The sequence below is a fragment of the Coffea arabica genome, chromosome 2e (assembly GCF_036785885.1).
Source record: "Coffea arabica cultivar ET-39 chromosome 2e, Coffea Arabica ET-39 HiFi, whole genome shotgun sequence".
In the NCBI taxonomy this organism is placed as follows: domain Eukaryota; kingdom Viridiplantae; phylum Streptophyta; class Magnoliopsida; order Gentianales; family Rubiaceae; genus Coffea; species Coffea arabica.
Genome location: NC_092313.1, coordinates 53,007,416 through 53,035,124, shown reverse-complemented (window position 1 = coordinate 53,035,124; position 27,709 = coordinate 53,007,416). Strand labels below are relative to the sequence as shown.

Genomic DNA, 27,709 nt, shown 5'->3' with positions numbered 1-27,709 from the left:
CACAATCTACTAGAACTATTTACTGCTAAATGGCAAGCTTGCTTGATTTTGGACATGACAGAGGTATAGTCCAGCGCTTTTTTCTTTCCCCCCTTCCTTTTTCCATTTTCATTAAAGGCGGTTTGGCATAGGTCTCTAGCAATCATGTTGGCTATGGAACAAGCATAATACATGAAAAGGAGGGGGCTTTGAAAACCTTACCTCCATTACATCTAAGCCATTTTATGTTTCGGTAGGCGTATAATATTTTGACGACACTTCCTAATACAAGTAATTTTGTCTAGCTTTAAGAATTAATACATAAGATGGAGTACAAGATGAGGTATGAATTATATCGAGGAGGGTTTGGTCCAATGGTAAACGTTGAAACTTCAAGAGTTAGAGTCAAGAGTTAGAACTTCTGAGTTCACCCCACCCTCCTCGATCCCCCTCTCAATTTTTAAATCCATTCTTTCTTTATTAGAAAAAAAAACTAATTTCTAGAGCTTAACAATTTATAAGTTAGTGAACTAGAGTGAAACCAATATTTTGTGATCGATTTATAAGGATTAACGAAGGACTTTATAAATATTTTTAAAAAGATTTTGTCAAAAAAAAAAAAGGTATCCTGGCATGGTAACTTAGGAATGGGAATTTAAATGTAATAGTGTGCTAGTGCAGTTTTCTTTGCACCGGTCATTGCAGAGCAACATTAGATAATTCACTCATATATACTCCTTTGCTTTCCTATTGCAGGGTGATGAAGAAAGAAAAGAAATTTTTTATGAAAAATTTGCCTTGCAGGATATCAAAATTGAAAAGTAAAAATACAATTGACCAGCTTCGAGGACCCTTGGAAACGGTGAACGTTGAAATACCTTTCCATAAAAGCCCCAACAATAGTGGTCTAGTGTCATATGATGAAATGATACCAGAAGACTCATGGAAAGAACTTCATCAGTCTCCAAAGAGTAAGTAAACGTCTATACTTTGGCCTTGTTCTTATTTGATTTAGATATTGCAAAATTTGATTATAAAAAGTGATTATAGAGAATAATTAGAATCAACAAAAGTTACTCTTTCGATGATTATAAATTTTTTATTATTAAAATCTATAATCTAAATATAGAAACAAGTAAGAATATCTCAAAATCTGATTGTTCATAATCAAACTCTATAATTAATCAAATAAAATAATGAACTGAGAATAAACCCTTTATTAATGTTGTTTTCTAGTATTGATAGTGACGGGCTTTTGCTATACGTACAAGTTAAAATCCGATTTACACCCGTTTGACTGCAAGTATACAGGTCAAATTAGTAGTTTAGGGCGTGTATCGGGTCGATCCCACGAGAAAGATTGAACAATTACCGATGTTACTAAAGCTTCTCTATTATTTAGACTATCAATAAATTATAACAAGTAAAACCTACTGAACTTATACAAAAAAAATAACAAATGAAGCTCCTTAGGTTTTGGTATCCCTAACTACTCATGCAAGTGCTATATTTGGATCACTAATTACTATTATCTTGGTTAGCTATGGTGTAATTTCCTTATGCATATGAATCCTACTTTCGTAGTGAATCAATTATACTCATAACTAATCCATACCTATTCTCATGGTTATGAGATTAGCCATAAGTTCATTTCTTCAATGAAATTACATGAAATGAATCACTAAAACCACATAGGTGCACCTCTACTCTCGTGAGTGTACTCCCTATGTTTAGCACTTCTTGAACCAGTGTTAAATCTCAATTTTCATTGCAGAAACAACACCTTAGATAATCACAATTAATGGTACCAGATTAATCATGATTTAAAGAGCTAATGTGCTAAATAACTAGCTCAAATAATAGCATCAAATAACCAAATAATAAACACTAACAATCATAGAAAGTTCAACCAAACCCAAGGCATAAACTTTAAAGATACATAATAAACACAAAATCCAGAACTTGCATGTTAACCATACTAAAGAATCCAATTCAAAAGATAACGAGTTGGAGAAGAGATAACCCATGTCACTTGAGTTTCAACTCCTCCTTCTTCATCTCCATCTTCATCCTAATCTAGTCAATATACAAGAGTGGATGAACTATACTACTATATACTAAACTAATCTAACACACAGAAAATGGAAGAGCTACATTTCTGCACTTCCAAGCTTCTCCCGTATGTCTCTCCTTGAATCTTGCAAGTTTTGGCTATATAAAGGTAAAAGGTGGTCAAGAAATGAGGTTTACACCTCCCTTTTACAGCTGGTAATGGTTGTCACATGTCTAGCATTACATGTGACTTATTGGAGTTGAAAACAACTTGTCCGTGTAGAGAGCAGCCTTTTCTAACCACAATCCGGCCAGAAATCCGGCCAAGTTCCTGTCGGATTGCTACAGTGACTTTTTGTGTAATTTCTGTTCAATTTCCAGCTCTACTCTGATTTTGCCTCAACTTCAACTGAACTTTTCTTGATCATGGAAGCTGAATTAACTCTTGACCAAAACATAAAAATTGTAGCCCTTTGAGTTAGCTTTCCAATGCATCAAGAATCACCTCATTTGGATTTGTGTAGGCGGATAAATGACTGAAATACTCTTGACTGCTCAATGCCCTGTTTCAGCTTCGACTAATAGAAATTGGCTACTGTAATTCGACTTTTTGACCAGGAAAACCTTCAAACTGGATTTCAATGTCTTTACCAAAGTTGTAGATCTATCTCTTATCTTCAAATTGGTTCAAGAATCATCTCTATCCGATCCCTGTAGCTCAAGTTATAGCCGAAATACGAAGATGTGTCAAAACTGTCAAAATGCACAAAATACAAGTAAAAAGTGATAAAAACCTCATTTAATCACTTAAGAACATTTTTTTACCAATTATAGCCAAAATGATTCATTTTCTTCCAATAATATAACCAAAGTGACTAAAAATAACATAAAATGTCATTCAAATATAACGTAAATTAGTCACTTATCAAATTCCCCTACACTTGAATCGTTGCTTGTCCTCAAGCAATCCACACATAATCAATTACAATGGTTCAAGAGGTGAAACAATATATGCACTTTTTCCAACTTAATTCCTCATGACTTGGAAAACAATCATTATACGATTATTCAATTTACACTAAATACTCATAATATCAATTAAAGGAAAGATAATTATGCCCTAAATTCAACAAGTTAAACTTAATTTCTCACTCTAACCTAATTTCACAAATAAGCAAGTCATATAGTCAAATTATAGCCTTCCTCCTCCTATAATCATCTTTTTTCTCAAAATTTTACAGCTAAGAGGGACTTATTCTTAATTGATTTTACTTAAATAGTGAAAATGCCTTTTGACGCGAAAATCGACACTTTTAGGTGAAGATCCCCGGTTACTCAACATTTCATTTATTCAAGTTACTATGCATACTCTTAACTCAAATACCTTTTTACGCGAATGTCGACATTTGTAGATGCCAACCCCCGATTACCCGGTACAAGAATCATTGGAGTAGAAGAAAAACTCTTATTCTCTTTTTTTATTATTTTTTTTCTTTTTATTTTTCTCTTCTCTTTTTTTTTATAAGAAAATAAATAGATTGTCCCTCATAGAAAATTATATAAAAATAATCAAAGGAGGAGTATAACCTTTTATCGACTATATCAATCACTTATTTGGAAAATTAAGTAAAGAGGAGAAATCTCATTAAACATGCAAAATTATAGACATATTTTTCTTCACTTTACCGGATATACTTTCTAAAATGCAAAAATCCTAATTGCATAATAATCATTTCCAAGTTAAATGAGGATTAAACCTTCCAAAATACATATAACATTTCAACAAATGGAAGAATTAGACATTTAAAGTTGGAACAAATTGGCCCTTTTTAAATAAAAGTGCAAAAATTTGAGGAATTTTTTGGGCCATAGTGAAATATTGGATAAGATTTTAGAAAAATTTTGACAGAGTTTCCCCTTATAAATGGACGAAACTCCCTGCCAACAAACCCATTTTCAAGCAAATTATCCACATGGTAAAATTTTCAAGCACAATTCCAACATTTCTAAGCATTTAAATCTACAAAATATCATCACATAGCATTAAAATGCAAGTTCAAATATTTCCCTCCCCCACACTTAAACTTCACATTGTCCTTAATGTGAGAAAGGAAAAATAACAAAAGTAAGAGAAAGTAGTACTCCCCTAATGAACTTGCGCTATCCAAATCCATGGCCAAGTGATGAATTTCCAACTTTGTTTGAGAAAGAATGGAGAGTTCAATTAATGCACCCTGAAAAAGACAAAATCAAAAGAAAACTACTTCTTAAGAATAAAAGGTTGCACCCAATAAGAAGAAAACATGCAAATCAAGGGAAAAGGGGAAAAAGATCAAGCATGTGGAACCATACAATGTTCAAGGGATAAAAACATGAAATGAGTTAATTTTTGCTAATCAAATTTATGCATTAGTATCCAAAGCAAAGGGAAGCTAATTTCAAAAAAATAAGTCCACCATCATGAACAAAGTAATTTCCATTTATACATTTTGTCATCAATGATCAAGTTCCCTCAAGTACAAAAGTAATCTCAAAATGGAGTCAAACACACCAAGCCAAAATATAAATGACCTTCTTGAGAACTCATGAAATTCTAAAAACCATTGAACCACAAAGATTATTTATGAATTTCATCAATTAAGGCCATCTTCAATTCACCTCTTCTTTTAGAATTACCTAAGAATTCAAGAAATCATTCAACCAAGCACATTTTCATTCATTAGGTAATCTAAATTACTCACATGAATATCAAAAACTCCCACTCAACTAATTAAAATGCTACATTGGCCACTTAATATGCAACTTTGTCACCAAGCCAAATTAAGCATAAAACTAGCAAAATTTCACCAAATAAATACAATAAATGCAAACCACAAGATGTATTTATCACTAACAATCACCAATAGCATCAATAAGCTCAAATAAATATACCTAACTTCACAAATAAAAATTGCCTAAAAATAGAAAATATTCAATCATGGCAAAATTCAAATGACAAGGTTAGGTGAAGATTTGTTACCTCAACGTCGTTTGGTGATGTTTAGTGATGAATATGATGTGAAAACCCCCAAGAAACTCACACCAATTTGGCCTCAATTGAGTGATTCAAGAAGGTGCAACCCTAACTAACTTAGCTTGAAACCACTTTAGAGTTGTTTTTTGAAAGAATGTGAACTATGAAATCCACTCTAGAGGTTAAGAGGAGTGTTTTGGTGAAGTTGGTTTGAAGATGGAATGGTGAAAAGAGTGAGTTTAGTGAGTAGTGTGTGTTTTAGGTGTGAGTGTGTGTAGGTTTGAAGAAGAAGGGAGAAAAATCTGTGAAACGGATTCCTCTTACGCTGGTTACTATTCATATCTGGCCAGAAATTGGAGGGATTCGTGGAGGGATTCTGGCCAGTGAGCCAAAAAATTTTTTTCGTCCTCCCCTGTTAATCCGGCCGTGAATCCGGCCAAAATTTGGCAGGATTTCTGGCCGGATTGTGTTGCAAAAAAACTCTGATTGCAGAAGTGGATCCGAGGCCTCGAATCCATTGAATCTACACTTATTGCACAAGTTTCTGTAATTTTTAGTTTGACCCCAATTTGAAACACACTCTCCAATTCGTGCTCTACAATGAAATTTTTAACAATTCAACACTTCACGCACATGAAAAGTGACTTAAACATGAATCTCAACACGTCAAAACAAATCAAAAACATGTAGAATGCAATTTGAAGGTTGAGGTTCTTGAATCAAATAGTCCCCTTGACAATTCCAATGCACATGATGGTGCTCAAATGGTTCAAAAGAGTGCAAATAGGTTATGAACACATTTAAACACTTGAATGCACTTCAACTTCATGCAAAAGACTGACTTAACCTCATATCATGAAATTAAGCATTGTAAACTCAAAAATAAAGGTTAAGCTTCCCTTTTTCACATCGGTCTCCACTCCTTATAAAATCTTTTGCACTTGAAATAATTTGCATGAACCCTTGCCATTGCCACCTATAAAACACACAAAAACACTAGTTTAAACAACTTAAAAGCTACTAAAAACAAGAAATCGTTGGGTTGCCTCCCAACAAGCGCTTCTTTATAGTCATTAGCTTGACTATATCACCTCATTTTTCAAGGAGGTTTAGTTAACGAATAATCCACCATTTTAGGCCGTGGTGGATCATTAAAAGGTGACTCGATCACATGAGTCACGTGTTCTAATGATATAAGAGGTGGAAGTAGCTTACCTAACTCAAGTGAATCGTAGATATTACCTTGAACATGCACCACTTGAGTACTCACCAAAGGAACATCTACATCGCTTTCTTGGGCTATAATACCTTTAGAACCTATACAATCACCACATTCTTTAATAGGGGTGAAAAATGAGTCGTTAAGGCTCACCTCTTGAGATTCAATGTTAGCTTTAAAAGTACTATCTTGTGAAATGGACATTTCCTTATTGAAACACAAATTAGATTCATCATTTTGATCAAAATTTAATCCATTGTCACATACAACATTCCCACCATTCATAATAGGGTCATTTTGCATATCATTAGAATAAATAACTTCACACAATGCATATAATTGGTCTTGTATTCTATCAAAGTGAGAAGTTAATTCATCTAACATTTCCTCAACCCTATCAAAACGGTTGGAGGTTGCATTTGCTAACTTTTCTATGACTAAATCAAATTCATTAAAAGAATTTTCTACAGCTAGCTCCCAAGATGCATTAGAATCATTAGCTAATGGTTCACTTTCTAATTTCCAAGATAGAGGTGCATTAGCTAACTTTTCTATTGCCAATTCCCAAGATGGTTTTGATTCATAGTGGACACATTTGGATTGGTAATCATATAAACAAGAAGAAACACTATTAGCACATTGATTATCCCAACCATAAGCACAAGAATTGCCCCAATTAGGATTATATTGATGAAGATAAGGATTGCAATGCCCAAATTCATCATAATATCCCACATTTTGTGCTTGCCTACATATATGAGTAGCATAATAACCTCCACACAAGTCACAAATCACATGATGAGAATTAAAATCATTAACATTCCTCCCTTGCTCAATTTCATGCATAATTGTGTCCATCTAAACTTGTAACATTTTAACATCAAATTTTGCCTTTAAGCACTTCAAACCATCTTCAAAAGACATACCTTCAGTAATTTCTTGATTACCTCTATTGAAGGAGCTTTGCACTTGGTAACCATCCATTGCAAATCTTCCACTTCTCAAGCATTGTCCTCCAAATTGACCTACCCTCTTCATTACCAAAAATTGTCTTTAAACAACTTAAGAGCAAGATTAATAAGAAGAATAGGTAATTCACACGTAAAACATAAAAATAAAGGAAAATAACATTGAATACTAACCAGACTCAATCAACACACACTAGACAACTAATAAAATGTCTAAACTAATAAAGTTGCTCTTCACACCGATATTGCCAAATCTTCCCCGGCAACGGCGCCAAAAACTTGACGGGCTTTTGCTATACGTACAAGTTAAAATCCGATTTACACCCGTTTGACTGCAAGTATACAGGTCAAATTAGTAGTTTAGGGCATGTATCGGGTCGATCCCATGAGAAAGATTGAACAATTACCAGTGTTACTAAAGCTTCTCTATTATTTAGACAATCAATGAATTATAACAAGTAAAACCTACTGAACTTATACAAGAAAATAACAAATGAAGTTCCTTAGGTTATGCTATCCCTAACTACTCATGCAAGTGCTATATTTGGATCACTAATTACTACTATCTTGGCTAGCTATGGTGTAATTTCCTTATGCATATGAATCCTAATTTCTTAGTGAATCAATTATACTCATAACTAATCCATACCTATTCTCATGGTTATGAGATTAGCTACAAGTTCATTTCTTTAATGAAATTACATGAAATGAATCACTAAAACCACATAGGTGCACCTCTACTCTCGTGAGTGTACTCCCTATGTTTAGCACTTCTTGAACCAGTGTTAAATCTCAATTTTCATTACAGAAACAACACCTTAGATAATCACAATTAATGGTACCAGATTAATCATGATTTAAAGTGCTAAATAACTTGCTCAAATAATAGCATCAAATAACCAAATAATAAACACTAACAATCATAGAAAATTCAACCAAACCCAAGGCATAAACTTTAAAGATACATAATAAACACAAAATCCAGAACTTGCATGTTAACCATACTAAAGAATCCAATTCAAAAGATAACGAGTTGGAGAAGAGATAACCCATGTCACTTGAGTTTCAACTCCTCCTTCTTCATCTCCATCTTCATCCTAATCTAGTCAATATACAAGAGTGGATGAACTATACTACTCTATACTAAACTAATCTAACACACAGAAAATGGAAGAGCTACATTTCTGCACTTCCAGGCTTCTCCCGTATGTCTCTCCTTGAATCTTGCAAGTTTTGGCTATATAAAGGTAAAAGGTGGTCAAGAAATGAGGTTTACACCTCCCTTTTACAGCTGGTAATGGTTGTCACATGTCTAGCATTACATGTGACTTATTGGAGTTGAAAACAACTTGTCCGCGTAGAGAGCAGCCTTTTCTGACCACAATCCGGCCAGAAATCCGGCCATAAATCCAGCCAAGTTCCGGTCGGATTGCTACAGTGACTTTTTGCGCAATTTCTGTTCAATTTCTAGCTCTACTTTGATTTTGCCTCAACTTCAACTGAACATTTCTTGATGATGCATGCTGAATTAACACTTGACCAAAACATAAAAATTGTAACCCTTTGAGTTAGCTTTCCAATGCATCAAGAATCACCTCATTTGGATTTGTGTAGGCGGATAAATGATTGAAATACTCTTGACTGCTCAATGCCCTATTTCAGCTTCGATGAATTGAAATTGGCTACTGTAATTCGACTTTTTGACCAGGAAAACCTTCAAACTGGATTTCAATGTCTTCACCAAAGTTGTAGATCTATCTCTTATCTTCAAATTGGTTCAAGAATCATCTCAATCCGATCCCTGTATCTCTAGTTATAGCCGAAATACGAAGATGTGTCAAAACTGTCAAAATGCACAAAATACAAGTAAAAAGTGATAAAAACCTCATTTAATCACTTAAGAACATTTTTTACCAATTATAGCCAAAATGATTCATTTTCTTCTAATAATATAACCAAAGTGACTAAAAATAACATAGAATGTCATTCAAATATAACGTAAATTAGTCACTTATCAGATATTCAAGTTAAATTTGCAATTTTTCTTTACAATATATTAAGGCTGCCATTTATCAAATAAAGAAGGAGAAGACAAATAAAAAAAAAGAGTGAGGTCCTTTTTTATCTTATCTACAATATATTTTTTATCTTATCTTTTTTAGTGATGAGTCGTAAAGTCAATAATTTTTGGTTGTTCGTAAGCATCATTTTGACATTCTAAAGAGGGAAAATTTCAAGTGTGACATGTGTCGGATGGTTGTCTTTTTTTGGAACAATGATACTAGAGGAAAATTGAATTAATACTACAATGGGTAACATTTTTTTGTCCCAAAAAAATATATATATGGGTACCACTTTGCACGTTTGGGATTTAACACGTAAGATGGACTCCTCTAGAATAAGCAAATTTTTAATTAAGTTCTTAAGCAGAATGTACTGACAGCTTTAATTTTGTTAATACTTGATCTCAAAGCTAAAACATTTTTCGCCTTGAAAGAAGTTGAAATAATATTTAGGATTCTTTTATGTCATCTTCTAATGGTTAGAAGAAAACAGTAAAATAAAGTCTTATAATTTTAAAAGCCCGGTAATCTAAAGTCACTAGGGCTGTAAAAGAGAATTTAAATGAACAAATAGTCAAAAGTATCAGCCTTGTGACACATTAAACAAAACATTCTTTTTTTTTTCCTTTCCAAACTAATTTTCTTCGTGCTAACAAGTTTTTTTTATTACCCTCCCACCCCTCCTCATGCCGTTTCTATCTCCAGCTATCTATTAAAAAAATAAAACAAGACAATAGGTTAAGGCAATATATCTCTAGCATACAACAAGAATGAAGAATCTTTTGACAACAAAATCAAAAGGACTTTTACTAAGAAAGTATCAAAATGGTTACGTCTGTTTGTTTTACTAAACCCTTGTCATTTATATAGGAAAGGCAATCCAAAAAACATCAAAACTAAAGAGCCACAATTTCCTCACTTCAATGACCATCAAGAGGCTACTTTACTCTCCTTTAAAAGGCAAAAATATCAAAACCATTTTCTCACTATAATGATCATCAAGAGGTTGCAATTAGTCTCCTTCAGTGGACAAAAATTGCCAAAAGCGTTTCCTCACTATAATGGTCATAAAGAGGCTATATTAAGCATTTTCCTTTTGTCCAATATTTTGAATTTAACAAGCTTTATTTCTATTTCAATTCACAAACTATTCCAACATTCCCTCACTTAGTTTGTGAATGAAATAAACAAATTAACACACATAAAACACCATGCATAAAGATAAGTATCGTTAGATTTAAACTTATCCTTTAGTGTTAGTATATCACTTGAACTAATCAAATCATGGTTCTTTATAAAACATTAAACCAATATTTGTAAATTAGCCAAGAAATACCACATACACTGGCCATGTGCTCTAGTCTAGTTTCATGATCATTTACAAAAGTAAATCATACTTTTGCTAAAAGCGACACTACTTCTATGATCATATAAGTGAAAACATTTTCAAACTTTACGTAACAAAGCACTTTGAAAGCAATTACATTTCATTAAAAATATAACTAATCATATATTCAACTTCCCATTTTACACACTTGTGGGGTAATTTGTATACAAAGTACTAGTGTTCACAATCGCTTAACAACTTTTATTACCCTTTAAACCTTTGCATCTAGTGGTAGTGCTAGAATAAAAGTAGGGTTCCCATTGCAAATGACTTTAGACAAATGCTTTCAACCCCATTCCCAATGACGTTGTATTCACTAAGTCCCTTGGTAAAGGTTTAGTCAATAGATTCGTTAAATTGTTGTATGTTCTTACATGTACAATTTCCATAACGCCATCTCTTAACATTTGTCTAAGATACTCATGTTTAAAACTAATATGTCTAGATTTATCATTATATACCTTATTTAAGTCTCTAGACATAGTGGTTTCACTATCACAATATAAAGAGATAGGAGGCATAGGTCGTGGCCACAACTTGATATCAAGTAACAAATCCCTAAACCATTCCGTCTTTTTACATGCAGCAGCCAAAGCTATGAATTTAGTATTCATGGTGGAATGAGTAATCACAGTTTGCTACTTAGAAACCCATGAGATTGCACCACCTCCCAATGTGATTATCCACTCGGTTGTGGAATTTTTGTCATTCACACTAGTAAACCAACTAGCATCTGAGTAACATCAAGTACTACTGGAAATTTATTATAAAAGAGTTCTAAACTCTTGGTTCTTTTAAGATAACCAAAAATCCTCTCAATAGACTTTCAAGGGTCCACACTAGGATTTTTAGTGTATTTGGCAAGTCTACAAACTATATATAAAATACGTGGTCATGTACAATACATTACATACATCAAACTTCCAATTGCACTAGCATATTCAAGTAGAGCAATCAAACTTCCAGAATTTTCATGAAACTTCAAACTAGGATCAAAGGGAGTACTCACGTCTTTGACATTAAGATGTTGAAACTTGTTCAATATCTTGGTAATATAGTGAGACTGACACAAAGCATAATCCCTACTATATTTCCTAACTTTGATACCTAAGATAATATCCACCTCACGAATGTCTTTCATCTTAAACCATGTAGAAAGATACTCCTTAGTATCTTCTACATTTTATATTATTACTAACAATTAACATGTCATCTACATAGACACAAATGATCACACAATAGTCTTGAGCATATTTAGCATAATGCAGTTATCAGTATTATTGTACCTAAATCCACTTGAGACCAATACAGATTCAAATTTCTCATGCAATTGATTAGGTGCTTGCTTCAGGCTATATAATGATTTAACTAGCTTGCATAATTTCATTTCATTTCCATGCATAACAAACCCTTCAAGTTGTTCCATATACACCTCTTTATCCACATCACCATTTAAGAATGCCGTTTTAACATCTATTTGATGTACAAACAAATTGTACAATGAAGTTAGGGACAATAGCACTCTAATGGAAATTATTCTTGCAACTGGTGCATTGTATTAAAATAGTCTTTTCTTTCCTTTTGTTTTAATCCTTTAGCTACTAAGCTTGCTTTAAAGGTTAGTAAAGATCCATCCGTGGCATATTTTCTTCTAAATACCCACTTACAACCTATTGGTTTTGAACCTTGAGGTAAATCAACTAGAACCCAAGTATTGTTGGACAATAATGAATCCATTTCATCATTTACCACTTCCCTCCAAAAAGAAGCATCTCTTGATAACATAGCTTCACTAAATCTTTTTGAATCGTCTTCTACATTCAACAAGATCACAATCCTATTTAGTAGAGATTCCTTATTGTCTTCAACTAAGAAAACAATAGCGTGTGAAGATACGAAATATGAGGATAGATGCTTTTCTTTCCTTGGTCTTTGACTTCTCCTAGATTCAATAGGAGTGTCACTTACCTTCTTCTTATTACTTGAAGAAGAACCAATATTTTGGAGTGGTTCAAAACCATTAGTAGGATCTACAATAGGTTCTGAATCTTTGAGAAACTTATTTTCAAAATGGCCCATCTCTTGATTCAACTATGATATTAGAATCAAGGTCAAGCAGCCTATAAATTTTAGAATTTTCTACATAACCTACAAACATACTTTTAAGTGCCCTTGGTCCCAATTTATTTCTTTTATTGTTTGCAACCCTATATTAAGTAATGCAACCCCAAACTCGAAGGTAACTTAGGTTTGGCTTTTTCCCTCTCCACACTTCATATGAAGCGACTTTTGTTTTTAATGAAGGAATTCTATTATGTATATGACATGCAACCAACAAATTCTTTGGCAATCTAGAACTTACCAACATGGAATTAATTGTCTTCCAAAGTTCTATTTTCTTCTCTTTCAGCCAATCCATTTTGTTGTGGCGTATAAAGTGCACCTGTTTGGTGTATAATACCATTTTGTTCATAAAACATTGAGAATTCACTAGAAAAATATTCACCTCCTCTATCACTTCTCAATATTTTGATTTTATTTTCTAATTGACTTTCAACAAGTGATTTGTAAGTTTTGAACATGGTAAAACACTCGTCTCTACTTTTCATAAGATAGACATAAGCAAATCTTGAATAATCATCAATAAAGTAATAAAATATCTATTACCACCTCTTGTAAGAAAACCATTTAGTTCACGTACATCAAAATGAAAAAGTTCAAGCAATTTTGTATTTCTTTCAACCTTAGGAAAATTCACCTTTATCATTTTTGTTTGAGCACAAGTTTCACATTTCTTTTGTTCTTTATCACTATAAGCAATTAGTCCATGTTTGGAGATAAAATGTAAAGTTTTATTACTAACATGTCCTAACCTACCATGCCATGAAGAATAGGAAGAATCAGCCGTACAAACAGAAATAAAAACTTTATTAATATTTCATTTGAACATTCCATCACATGAATAACCTCATCGTACAAACGCACCGCTTTCAAACATGTTTATTTTGTTAGACTCAAGTACAACTTTAAGACCACTTTTACTAACCCTATCAGCTGATACACGATTCTTCCTCATGTTCGGAACATGTAGTACATTAGCGAGTACTAATTTCTTGCCAGAAGTGAATTGTAAATCCACAGCCCCATTTCCATGCATCTTGGTGGTGTCAAGATTTTCCATTACAACTACATGTCCTTTGGGAGCATTTTCATAGGTCTTGAACATGAACTTATCATTGCACACATGTATGTTTGCACCGGAGTCATACCACCAATCACTTGAATTGAACGAAGATGAAGTTACATTCAATTTGGAGATCATAGATATTCTCCACTCGGACACCATTGCAACAATCTCTGCAATGTCTTTGTTTTCAACAAGACTTGCTTGGGTATTATCCTTCTTTTGTTTTGTATTTTGGTCACACTCCTTGTAATGCCCCTTCTTGCCATAGTTGTAACATATCCGATTACTCTTCTTATCCTTTGCACTTATAGCATTTTGTCCAGAAGATTTTCTCTTCTTAGACCCTTGACCGTTGTTGTGATTCTTTCTCACGTCCACATAGTTCACCTTAGGAGTAGATGCTAAATCTTTCTTTTAGCGAATCCCAACATCTTCCTCTATATGGTGATGCTTCAATATTTGGTCCACCGAGAACAATTCAGTTGTGTGTAGAAGTTTCTTTTGACAATCATTCCAAATAGGGTGTAACTTTGATATAATTGCCCCCACTTGCAATGATTCAGAAATCTCAACACCTAGATCTCTAAGTTTTGAAACCAAAATGTAAATCATGCACTTGATCAAGAAGAGAAGAAACTTCAATAATGACAAAGTCAAAATACTTTTTAATAAGAAATTTGTCTATACCTTGCTTTTGAGTAGTATACTTGTACTCCAAAGCGGTTCAAATCTCCCTTGGTGACTTGACGGATGTATACATGTCGTAGAGCCTATCTGAGAGAGTATCCATGACATGACCTAGACACAATACTTCGTCATCTTCATGCTTACGCCTTTGTGCCTTTAACTCCTCAAAATCACCATCCTTTGGCTGTGGAATTGGCTGAAGATTTGGGTCAAGCATATAGGCCACTTTGAGGGCGGTGAGAAAGAACAACATTTTATCCTTCCATCAATTGAAATTGGTTCCCGTTCCATCAAGCCTATCAAGTTTGGTAACATTTTGGCTTATAGTCTTGAGAACATTTTCAGTTGAAGCCTCCATTGCTGATATGAATCCAACCAAGAATTGGAAGAACTCGTATTCCACAAGCCTAGATCTAGACAATACACCAAAGTTTGATGATTGTTGTGCAAACTGAAACCCTATAAACCCTTATGTTATGAACTAAGATGAACTCGTAACCCACAACAAGCAATAGATAGAACTTTGATTGATAGGTAGAAGGTGCCACAAACAAGTGCGGTTCTTGTTTGATAAGCCAAGCGAATACCTAGAATAAATTCTAAGATATTCAAAGGTTGCTTCAAGAAGTTTAGAGAAACTCTCTCAATTGCTGGAAAATTCTACTTATTCATTGATAAAAACGTTGCAAGTTGTGGCTTATTTATAGCCTTACAACTTATAAGACACGAAAAACCTAATCTGATTTGGAAATCATACAAGCTTCGTAATTCGACTTGGAAAGACTAAACAAAACACAAAACCTAGTAAGAAAAGGAAACCCTAAATTGGCTCTAACATAATCATGACTTGGCCGATTATTTCAGTAACTAACTAATGACTAAATTGACACTAAAATACTATAAAATAACATATTGACTCAAGACGTAAACACCAACATAAGTTCAGCTTTAAATGTGAAGTCAAATTTAGCTATAGTTTGCCCCATCTGACCTTTCCACTACTTGAATAAGATGAACAAGTTTCCAATTTTATTCTCAGATCCCTCAATATGTTTTGGGACAATTTCTTGACTTTGCATATCACGAACCAAAAGACTTCATGCATGTTAGGCATGCCCACGTCTAACTCAGTTTTCAACTTGAAGCAAATTAATACTTAAATTAGAATTTTGATGGAACTTATCGGACACTCGATTTCTTCAATGCTTCGATAAACCCCAACTTGACCTTGAATTGCATGCACCAAGCTCCAAGTGATCTTTTTTAGCTTTCCTGCTCATATTATGCCCTCCTCTTGAAAAAGATTTGTCCTTAAATCTTAGGGAAAAAATGGTGAATGATAGGATGAGCAATACATATACCCCACTGGGATCAACAACCATAGTAAATAAGCAAATGGAATCCATGACACCAATGTTGAAACCTCCCATGTTGATGCAAAGCAAGCATAGATAAGTTGCAGCAACAACATTGCTCCTTGCATGCCTTTTGCATAGTTTAGATTGAAACATGTGATGAGCAGTGTTATTCCAAGATTCTTTGGAGTACCAAGAATGATGCAATTGAAACACCATAAAGAAAGTAATGCAACAACCGTCATCTTGAACTTGTTCAACACCAACACGTGCGATGCATCCATTTGCTATGGAAGTAAATTCCTCCAATGCTTCCACTTTTGGCAAATTAAAAGCTTTGAAACCATGTGTAATCTCAGCATTATCACCTCATTGGATGCCTCATTTGCTATACAAGAAACATCAGTGTTGGTGCTAAAATTCAGCATGATTTGTTGACAAATAGAAGATAATCCAGGAATGCAAACTTGATGGAAAGTTCCAATGTTGACAAAGGACTTAGGAATGGAATAGCAAAAAAACAACTTCACTTCACTTCCTTAACCTGCATAAGACAATGAACACTAAACAAAGCAAAGTTAAAGTCGTTAGGAAAGCAATAAGTTCTCTCACTCTCATTTTTGTTGACACTCAAAATCAGCTCACTTTCCCTCTTTTCGTCCTCTTTCTCACTCAAGTCACTTGATTGTTCACTAGCTTTTTCTTTTGCACTTTCCTCGATTTTTACCTCTTGCTCATTCTCAACTATTACATCATTGTTTGCACACTCATGTTGTACCCGACTTTTCTCACATAAATCCTCTCAAACTAGCTCTTGATAACTAGCTAGTGTAGGTTGAACTTCACGATCATTGGTCTCAACAAAATCCTCTATGAGAGATTTTTGAGTATTGCAGTCAACTTGGTCCTTCATTCACTTTTGTTGTAGAAGACATTGGTAAATATCCTATACTAACACCTCCTTAAGTGGCTCAACTTCAGGCTTAGACTTGGCAGAAACTAATGGAATATACTTCCTCCTTGGATAGGTTGACTTTGAAGAGGTAGATTTGCATTGGAACTAGATGGCATGGAATCTCTCCTCTTGACAACCCTATTCTCTATTCAATCAAGTCATCTATGAAGATGTTCAATAGCTTCATAAAAAATCTGTTTAAATTCTTCCCTCATTGCATCTGCAAAAAGTTTAAATTTGAGAGCTTGGGAGCTTCCTTCTCCACCGTTAGACATTCTTTAAGGTAAACCTGCAAAAATTGGTTAGTATCAAAGAAAGGAATATCCTCACTCACTCCCTCATGTGTTTACTTTCACACTCGTTTTTACACTCAGATCACTTTAATAACTCACCAATAAGTTCTCTAAAGCTCTTGATTTCCCCTTGAAGAAATTGGAAATTGCTATAGAATATCACAATAAGCTTACCAATGAAACACACAAGTGTAGCAATAATGAAGGACTTCTTGTGTGTTGAATTGAACAAAATTTTTGAGGTTGAATAATCTGGAAATTTGACTCAAAGACATGTAGTTTGTTGCTAGACAGATCCGAAATAATGACTAAAACACAAGATACGAAAGCTAAAACTTTAAGGAACCTAGAAATAGACTCTACCCGACACTATGTGGTTGGAAAATTGAGGAAAATCTGATGGTATCTTGGAATTTTCTGTTTAGGCAAGAAAAGTGATAAAAATCCCTTGTTTCAAAGTGATTTTCGGACTTGAAGTTGGTTTGCTAATTGCTGGAAAATAAATTTCCAAATTTGACGGCTTTAGGAAACAAATCCAAGTAGGGTTTGGATTAGGAAACAATTTTCTGCCTTTTCACGTTCTTCCTTATCCGAATGTAAATTGGATTAATAATGGAAGAATGTATCAAGAAGAGCTGTTCAAGATGATTATATGCATACATACATATATATATATATATATATATATATATATATATATATTTCCTTATCCGAATGTAACTTGGATTAGTAATGGAAGAATGTATCAAGAAGAACTGTTCAAGATGATTATATACATATACATATATATAAATATATATATATATATATCAATTTGCAGCTTCAAGAAACATCACAACAGCCACGGTTTCAAGAACGTGGTTTAGCATTCAAGAAACTCAAGATTGTGAAACTTGTTTCAATTTATGCAAGAAAACCAGATTTTATGTCAAGAACTTCAAGATTTTTCCAAAAAATAATCAAGAGATTCAGGAATTCAAGAAAACTCCAAGAATCCACAAGATATTCCAAGGAAAATATATGACCAACCATGAAACCCTAATTCCCAAAACTTGGTAAGATGCGGACTGACTTTTTTTTTGACTCAAGAACACACAAGACACTTTATCACACGAACTAGCAACAAAGCTTATTAAAAATTCAAACGAATTTACCACAACAAAAAAATGGATAGCCATGACAATGACAAAAATCCTAATGATAGAGAAACACTAGCGATGGGATTTTTTTGACACTAAACCGAATTAAGATTCAAGGAAACGACACAAAAATACAAAGCAAGAAAGGGATATAACCTGGATACTGTATACCAACTCTAATACCAACTGATATGAACCCAACCAAGAATTGGAGGAACCCGTATTCCACAATCCCGGATTTAGACAACATACCAAAGTTTGATGATTGTTGCGGAAACCGAAACCCTATAAACCCTTGTGTTATGAACTGAGATGAAATCTTAACCCACAACAAGTGATAGATAGAACTTTGGTTGATAGGTAGAAGGCATCACAAACAAGTGCAATTCTTGTTTGATAAGCCAAGTGAATACGTAGACTAAATTCTAAGATATTCAAAAGTTTCTTCAAGAAGCTTAGAGAAACTCTCACAATTCCTGGAAAATTCTACTTATTCATTGATAAAAACATTGGAAGTTGTTGCTTATTTATAGCTTTATAGGACATCAAAAACCTAATCTGATTTGGAAACAATACAATCTTCCTAATTCGACTTAAAAAGACTAAACAAAACACAAAACCTAGCAAGAAAAGGAAATCCTAAATCGGCTCTAACATAATCATGACTTGGCCGATTATTTCACTAACTAACTAATGACTAAATTAACATTAAAATACTATAAAATAACATATGACTCAAGACGTAAACACCAACATAAGTTCAGCTTTAAATGTGAAGCCGATTTAGCTATGGTTTTCCCCATCCAACTCATCCACTACTTGAATGAGATGAACAATCTTCTAATCTTCATTCTCAGGTCTCTCAATATGTTTTGGGACAATTTCTTGACTTCGCATTCCATGAAAATGAAAATGAAAATGAAGTCTTCTAGTTCATGGAATTAATACTTGAATTAGGATTTTGATGGAACTTATCGGACACTCGATTCCTTGAAGCAACAATAAAACCCAACTTGACCTTGAATTGCATGGACCAAGCTTCAAGTGACTCTCTTAGCTTTCCCGCTCATATCAATTGCACTCGATAAAGAATGAATAAACACTTTAAGATTGTTAAGAAAATAAAACAAGACAATAGAAGAGTGCTGAAACTTCACTAACAAATTTTACAAAAGATAGCGGATTTGTTGACGATTCTTGAGGCATGTACAAACAATATCCTTAAGGTTTTTATTGCCCCCATTACACTTAGTAGTTTGCTTCTAGGTTAAGGCAATATACCTCTAGGATACAACAAAAATGAAGAACCTTTTAACAGCAAAACCGATAGGGTTTTTACTAAGAAAAGATCAAAATGGCTAAATTAGTTTGTTTTACTAAAAGTTTGTCATTTATATAAGAAAGACAATCCAAAAGACCTCAAAACTAAAGAGTCACAATTTCCTCGCTTCAACAACAATCAAAGGCTGCTTTAGTCTCCTTTAATGGGCAAAAATACCAAAACCATTTTCTCATTGTAATGATCGTTAAGTTGTTGCAATTAGTCTCCTTCAATGGACAAAAAATACCAAAACCGTTTCCTCACTGTAATGGTTACCAAGAGGCTACATTAAGCATTTTTCTTTTGTCCAATATTTTAAATTTAACAAGCTTTATTTTCATTTCAATTCACAAACTATTCCAACAGTGCCAAGTTCAAAATTCAAGACCTTGTGACAAATTGAGCCAAAACCAAAATCTGTAATGATTAGGACTTTATACGTTTACTATATGGAAATTACCTAGTTAGAGCCTTGAGGATAAGGGTGTCAAAATTTATGCATTCCAACGGTCGGTTTTCATAAGCTAATCCTAATTGCATAAAGAATGAAAATGAACAAATCTCAAGCTATTTAAATCACAAAATTTGATTCCAAACTTAGACCACCAGGGTTCACAAGTTTTAGCAACCTCATAAACCACAAGTTTGACTCAGGTTTCGAGCTATATTCATGTTGGCCCAAATCTACTTTGTACCATGTTTCCTTTTCACATACTCCTACTACTAGTATTTTGATCCGTGCATCTTATGAATTAAAACAATAATATTAGCAAAATTTTACTTTGTAATTAATATAATAGGGCATAAGGTTCATCAGGATCTTCCTGACTTGAGGCTTTTCAAGCATCCAATCACTTACTACTATCTAAACTTTTGACAACATGCACTAAATTTTAATAAAATCTAAATACCCCATTTTTTGCAAGTATACAGTTGTTTATCGAGCATAGCGGATATTAGGTTCAATTCCACAAGAAAGATTGTCAATTACTGGTGGTTTTCAAACTCCTTTCCACTCGTTTGGTTGATATTTTAGAATGGTAATGGCTATGAATGTCGAAAGGTCCTCAATGGTAAAGAGTTTTGTCAATTTCTTTTCATTTGTTTGGTAATTGTACCACAATGGGAATCTATTGATTATTTTTAATTTTTTAAACCCTATTTTTAGTTCTCCATTTTTCTTCCTCAAATTTTATTTCTTGCTTCCAACGGCCTTGGATCCCTCCTGCACAGAAAATTCACCACTAATCTTCACTTGCCCTATTACACCAAGAACCCATACTGCCCTAACTTCAAAGATTTCTCTCAAGTTCTTGAAATCACATCCATTGATTTTATTAAAACCAAAAATCAGTTAAAATTCAACAAATTATTTGGTTCAAATTTAAGGAGATATGCAAACGCATCACCATTACCAGTAAAATATCAGTTGAAATCAATCCACAATGATTACGTAACATTCACCAACACTTTTTTTCACTTTTGATTCATATTTCTAAAAGCATAATGAATCCCATTAACAATAACCCAAATAAACAAGGAGAAGAAAAAAACAAGAAACCTCAACTACCTCTCTAGCTTGGCTTCCATGGCTGATCCATATTGAAGGGAGCAATATTGAGAAGAAGAGATGGTGAGCCAAGTGGTAAAAACAAGTGGCTTAGTTGGTGTTTGGTGGTAGTGATAATGGAGTACGAGAATTGAGAAGCATCGGAAGAGAGAGAAAGAGAGAAATGGTTAGAGAATATCTTTTCCTAATTTGTTTGATCTGGTCATTAATGAGAGGCAAAAGTGCCCAAATTACTCAAGAATGATGATTGAAGCATTTTGGGTCTTCCATTACCATAGATTCATTTTCATAGTAGAGTACCAAACACTACCAATTACTATCATTAATAGTCATACCCATTGAATAACCCCAAAACCCTCCAACCAAATGGGAGGTTTATTATTTAGACTATCACAAATATAATAAATTAAATCTACACTACAAATATAAAATAAAAGTAACAATAATGACAATAAAAAGCTCTTATGGTTGTGGCATTCCTCACCGCTCTTGCAAGTGAAATTATTGGTTAGTTGAATGTTATAATCTTGGCTAATTATATCGTAATTTCTAAATGTACGTGATACTCGCTTTCGCCAATGCACCAACTATACCTATAACTATTCATCACCTATATTTCTTGATGAAGAAACTAACTATAGATTCATTAAATTCTATGAAATTGCTTGGTTAAAGCCACAAAGATGTTTCCCCACTTTCGTGACAATACTCCCTAGTTTAACACTTCATGAACTAATGTTAAATTATAACTTTCATTGATGAAACAACACCTTTAGATAATCACAATTAATTATGATTCAAATAGTAAAAGTGGTAAATAACTTGCTCAAAAATATAACTGAAATAACCATAAAAAGATCACATAACAATCATTGTAAGTTCATTCATCCCTTAGGTATAAAAACTATAGCAAGACATAAATGAAATACAAACAACAACCAAACTTGTATTATAACTAAATATAATATTCAATATAAGAAATAAAGTGATAGGAGAGAAGTCATCTATGTCGCATGAGTTTCAAACTCTCCATCTTCATCATCACACTTCATCCATATCTAGCTAGTACAAAGATTGGTTGAAAACTATATTAACCTTACGTTATACTAATGAACTAAGAAGTTCTAGTGAAAGACTACATTTTGTGTAGTTTCTCTAGCCTCCAAAGTTAAGCAAAAATGTGTCTTGAATGGCCTATTTATAGAAGAATCAGTTTCAACCAATCATATTAAAGTTGGTATAAATTAGTTCTTGAAATTTCTAAAAGTTGCTTCTTGATGTTTCCATGATCTCCTTGGGTATTTAACACCAAATTTGATCAGAGAAGTGGGTCAAAAAGGTTGTGTGAATTAAGTGTAAGTTGCATGGTTGAAATTAGAAATCCATGAGGTGATCCACAATTTGTAGCTCGTGGATCGGGTTGTAGTTCTCCTTCTTTTTCAGTTTTTGTACTTTTTGACCAATCTTCAACCTTACTCTATTTCTCGCGCTTGCACAAAACATAAAATTTATAGCCCTTTGAGTTACCTTTTGAATTCATTAAGAATCATGTAATTTGGATGTATGCAAGCTATTAAATGACTAATATACCACTGATTGATCAATCCCTTATTTCAGCTTTCGACAGCAAAAATGTCTAACTATATTCAACATTTTGACCATAAAAACGCATGAACTACATTTCCATGTCTCATAAGAATTCTAGCCTTTTGTTTTAGCTTCAAATGGTTCAAGAATCAGCTCAATCTAATGCTTGTAACTTGAGTTATAGCCAAAATACTAGAAGGTGTCAAAACTGTCAAACTTTTCTTCTTTTGCACTTGATTGCATTCCACACTATGATACCTTACACTTCATGTTTACTTTAAATCACTTACAAATCATTAATAATCATACAAATATCTTCTCATTTAATTTCATTTGATGATTGAACCATTAAACCTACAAAAGCATCACAAATTTCCACATTAATCCATACTTTTTCATGTTTTAGTCCTAGAATACTACTTGCATGAAAAGTAACTATGCAAACATACCAAAAACACATCAAAAACACAAAAACACACCAAATACAAACATTAATTTCACTAAAAATATATAAAATATATGCTAATCAAACTCCCCCACACTTGAATCATTGCTTGTACTCAAGCAACAAGAAATACAAATCAACAATGATCCTAAAACTTTGAAATAAAACATGATGCACAATTCAAATTTAATTTATCAAAACAAGGTGAATAACTATAATGCAATCATTTATTCTACTTCAAGTACTCATAATATCAAGTAAAGGAGAGATAATTATACACTAATTTTAACTAGTTCAATTCAATTTTCTCACTTCAACTTAACTTTGTGAATCATATAGTGAATAAATAACTTCCTAATCCTATGATTGTCTTCTCAAAAGAGGGATTTATTCATAAAATATATTAAATACTTACTTAAGTTATAAAAGTTCTTTTTGACATGAGAATCTGCATTTTTAGATGAAGATCCCGATTACTCAACACTTTGCAGTCTCGAGTTGTTTTCCATACTCTTTACTCAAGTAGCATTTTACACGAAAGTTGACATTTGTAGATGAAAACTCTCGATTATTAAGTATAAGAACTATTAGAGTAGAAATATAACTTTTATTCTTCTCATTTTTTTCTTTTTTTCCTTCTTCTTTATTTTTCAAAAGAAAAGATAATAAATAAATATTCCCTCAAAAGAATATTCAAAGGAAGACTAGTGCATTTATTGACCATATTTATCACTCAACTTTGTAAAATCAATTAAATAGAAGAAATTTCATCAATTATGCAAAATTTAGGCATAATTTTCTCCATTTTACAAAATATACTTTCCTAACCAAAATTATAATCACACAATAGCCATTTCCAAATTTTGAAAACATTTTGACCTGATTTCCCCTTATAACTAGATGAAACTTCCTGTCAACAAACCCAAATTTGAATAAATTCAAAGCACAATAATATTTTCAAGCACAAGTCCAATATTTCCAACCAACAACTCAATCACATACAATGCATAAATCTCAAGTTCTCCCACCCCCACGCTTAAAGTACAAAATGCATAAACGAGGTACATAAAATAAGGAAATGAATACTCCCCTATCGATGTGATTGACGTATCATGAACGAACATAAAGTCCATGATCCATTGTTCCAAATTTTTACGAGTTCCACTTGATAGCGATTAGTAATAGAAACCTAAAATAAAAAATGGCAAACAAACTAGTTAAGATTTAGAAGTCACAATGGCATGAAGAGTTCTTGCAAATAACTTTTTGCCTTTATTATTGTACCTATATAAAATAAACAAAAAACCACTTAAGGTACAAATCACACAACACTTCCCATACTTCTTAAACTTTTTTTCATTCAAAATGCCTAGAATAATAAGTGTAAGACATAATTGTTCACTAGGCATGTTAAAAGTATCACCATTTTGAAACCAACAAAACAAACATTACAAATACACTTAAAAACATAGAAGAAACATGAAAAAAATTAAAATGAAATAAATTAGCACAAAACATTGGGTTGCCTCCCAATAAGTGTTTTATTATAGTCATTAGCTTGACTATTCATGTGTGGATGTCAAGGCGGCTTTATCAAGGAGTAATCTACCAAGCTTGGATGCAATTGTTGATCCACAAATGGTGGCTCCACCTTATGAGCCCTCTCTTAAATTGATATGAGAGTTAGAATTGGCTTACCGATTTCAAATACTTCACATATATCACCATGTAATTGCATCACTTGAGAAGTTAACAAAGGAAACTCCGCATTGCTTTCATGGGAAATAATGTCCTTAGAACCTACACTTTCAGCACACTTCTCAAGAGGGGTTATATATGAATCATTCATGCTTGCCTCTTAAGGTTCAAGATCCATTCCAAAGGCATTATCATGTGAAATAGACACTTCCTCATTAAAGTTCATATTAGATGCTTCATTATCATCAAAATGCAATCCATTTTCACATGTAACACTCCTACCATTTATGTTAAGATTGAATTCACTGTTCTTGCATGAAATAGCTTCACGTATAACATTCAAGTGCTCTTATATTTTATTATAGCATGAAGTGAATTCACCACCCATTATAACATCATGACGGTCAAAAGTCTCATTAGCTAGTTTTTCAATAGGTAACTCCCAAGATGCCTTTGATTCATTTTGGATATAGTTGCATTCGTAATCATAACAAATTGAATATGCACATTAATTATTCCAACTATATTTATAAGAATTGCCCCAACTAGGGTTGATTGATCAAAGCAGAATTATAATGTCCAAATTCACCATAGTAATCCATATTTTGTGCTTGCATACATTCATAAGTAGCATGATATTTTCCAAACAAGTTATAAATCACATGATTAGAATTAAAAGCACTAAAATTCTTTTTTCATTCATGCATAGATGTCAACATGTCCAAATTATCATTTAATGCACCAAAGTCATAATTACCTATGGGTCGTCCTTGGTTACCTCTATTGTAGAAGCATTCATAGTAGTCAAGGTCCATGGCTGATCTTTCTTCTCTCAAGCCTTGATCTAGCTTTGTAACTATCCTTCTTAAAATCTAAGCATGCCTTCAAATACTCAAAAGCAAGATTAGTTAAGAAGAATAGTTTGAAAAACACAAACAAAATAAGAAACTAAACACAAAATTTGAAGACTCGACAAGACACTAGAAATGACAAATAAGAGAATAGACACGACAAACACAAGAAAAGAAAGTAAAATAGTCTAAATTAATAAAGTTGTTCTTAGAACTTTTATTTAACCAAATCTTCCCTAGCAATGGTGCTAAAAAATTGACAAGTTTATACCATGTACCAAATTTTAATAAAACCTAAATACCTCATTTTTCACAACTATACAAATTGTTTATCGAGCATAGGGGATATTAGATGTCGATCCCCCATGGAAGATTGTCAATTATCGGTGGTTTTCAAACTCTTTTATTATTTAAACTATCACAAATATAAGAAATTAAATCTACACCACAAATATAAGATAAAAGTAACAAAAATAACAACAAAAAGCTTCTAGGGTTATAGAATTCCTCACTAGTCTTGCAAGTGAAATTACCGGTTAGTTGAATTTTATTATCTTGATAAGTTTTGACGTAATTTTCAAATGTATGTGATACCTACTTTCGCCAGTGCACCAACTATACCTATAACTATACCTCACCTACATTTCTTGATGAAGAAGCTAGCTATAGATTCATTAAACTCTATGAAATTACTCGGTTAAAGCCATAAAGGTGTTTCTCTACTTTTGTGAGAATACTCCCTAGGTTTAACACTTCATGAACTAGTGTTAAATCACAAATTTCATTGATGAAACAATACTTTTAGGTAATCACAATTAATAGCCAATTAAACATGATTGAAATAGCAAAAATGGTAAATAACTTCCTTAAAAATATAACTCAAATAACCATGAAAAGATCACATAACAATTATTATAAGTTCATTCATTCCCTAGGTATAAAAACTAGCAAGATATAAATGAAACACAAACAATAACCAAACTTGTATTATAACTAAACATAAGATTCAATGCAAGAAATAAAGTGATATAAGGGAAGTCATCATTGTCACATGAGTTTCAAGCTCTCCATCTTCATCCTCACACTTCATCCATATTTAGCTAGTACAAAAATTGGATGAAAACTATACTAATCCTACACTAAGCTAATGAACTAAAAAGTTCTAAAGAAAGACTATATTTTGTGTAATTTCTCTAGTCTCCAAAGTTAAGAAAAATTGTGTCTTGAATGGCCTATTTGTAGAAGAATAAAGCTCCAATCAATCATGTTAAAATTGGTGCAAATTGGTTCTTGGAATTTTCAAAAGTTGTTTCTTGATGTCTCTATGATCTCCTTGGGCAATTCCCATCGAATTTGATCAGAGAAATGGGTCAAAAAACTTGTGTGAACTAAGTGCAAGTTGTAGAGCAAGTTGCATAGCCAAAATTAGAAATCCCGAGGTGATCTGGAAACTGTAGCTCATGGATTAGGTTGCAATTCTCCTCATTTTTCAGGTTTTGTACTTTTTAACCAATCTTCAATCACGCTCTGTTTTGCACCAATTTTGAATGCAAATTTCTCAATGATGAAATCCAAACTAGCTCTTGTACAAAATATAGAAGTTGTAACCTTTTGAGTTATCTTTCCAATTCATTGAGAGTCATGCCATTTGGATGTCTGTTAGATGATAAATGACCAAAATATCCTTGATTGGTCCTTCCCTTATTTCAGCTTTCAATAGTAAAAATGCTTGACTATGCTTCAATGTTTTGACCTTGAAAATACATGAATTGGATTTCAATGTCTTCATAAGAATTTTAGCCCTACATCTTAGCTTCAAATGATTCTAGAATCATCTCAATCCAATCCTTATAGCTTGAGTTATTGTTGAAAAATCAGAAGGTGTCAAAGCTATCAAATTTTTCTTCTTTACACTTCATTGCATTTCACACTATGATACT

At 33.0% G+C, this 27,709-nt stretch overlaps 1 protein-coding gene across 2 annotated transcripts in view; it reads left to right on the top strand.

Moving 5' to 3' along the window:
• Nucleotides 1–27,709, top strand: part of LOC113729150 (uncharacterized) — a 51,088-nt gene that overhangs the window by 8,683 nt on the left and 14,696 nt on the right. For both annotated transcript variants that reach the window (XM_072081461.1, XM_072081460.1), the window contains exon 5: nucleotides 736–950. In XM_072081461.1, coding sequence (XP_071937562.1) covers nucleotides 736–950 — 215 coding nt within the window. The remainder of the gene's footprint in view (nucleotides 1–735; nucleotides 951–27,709) is intronic.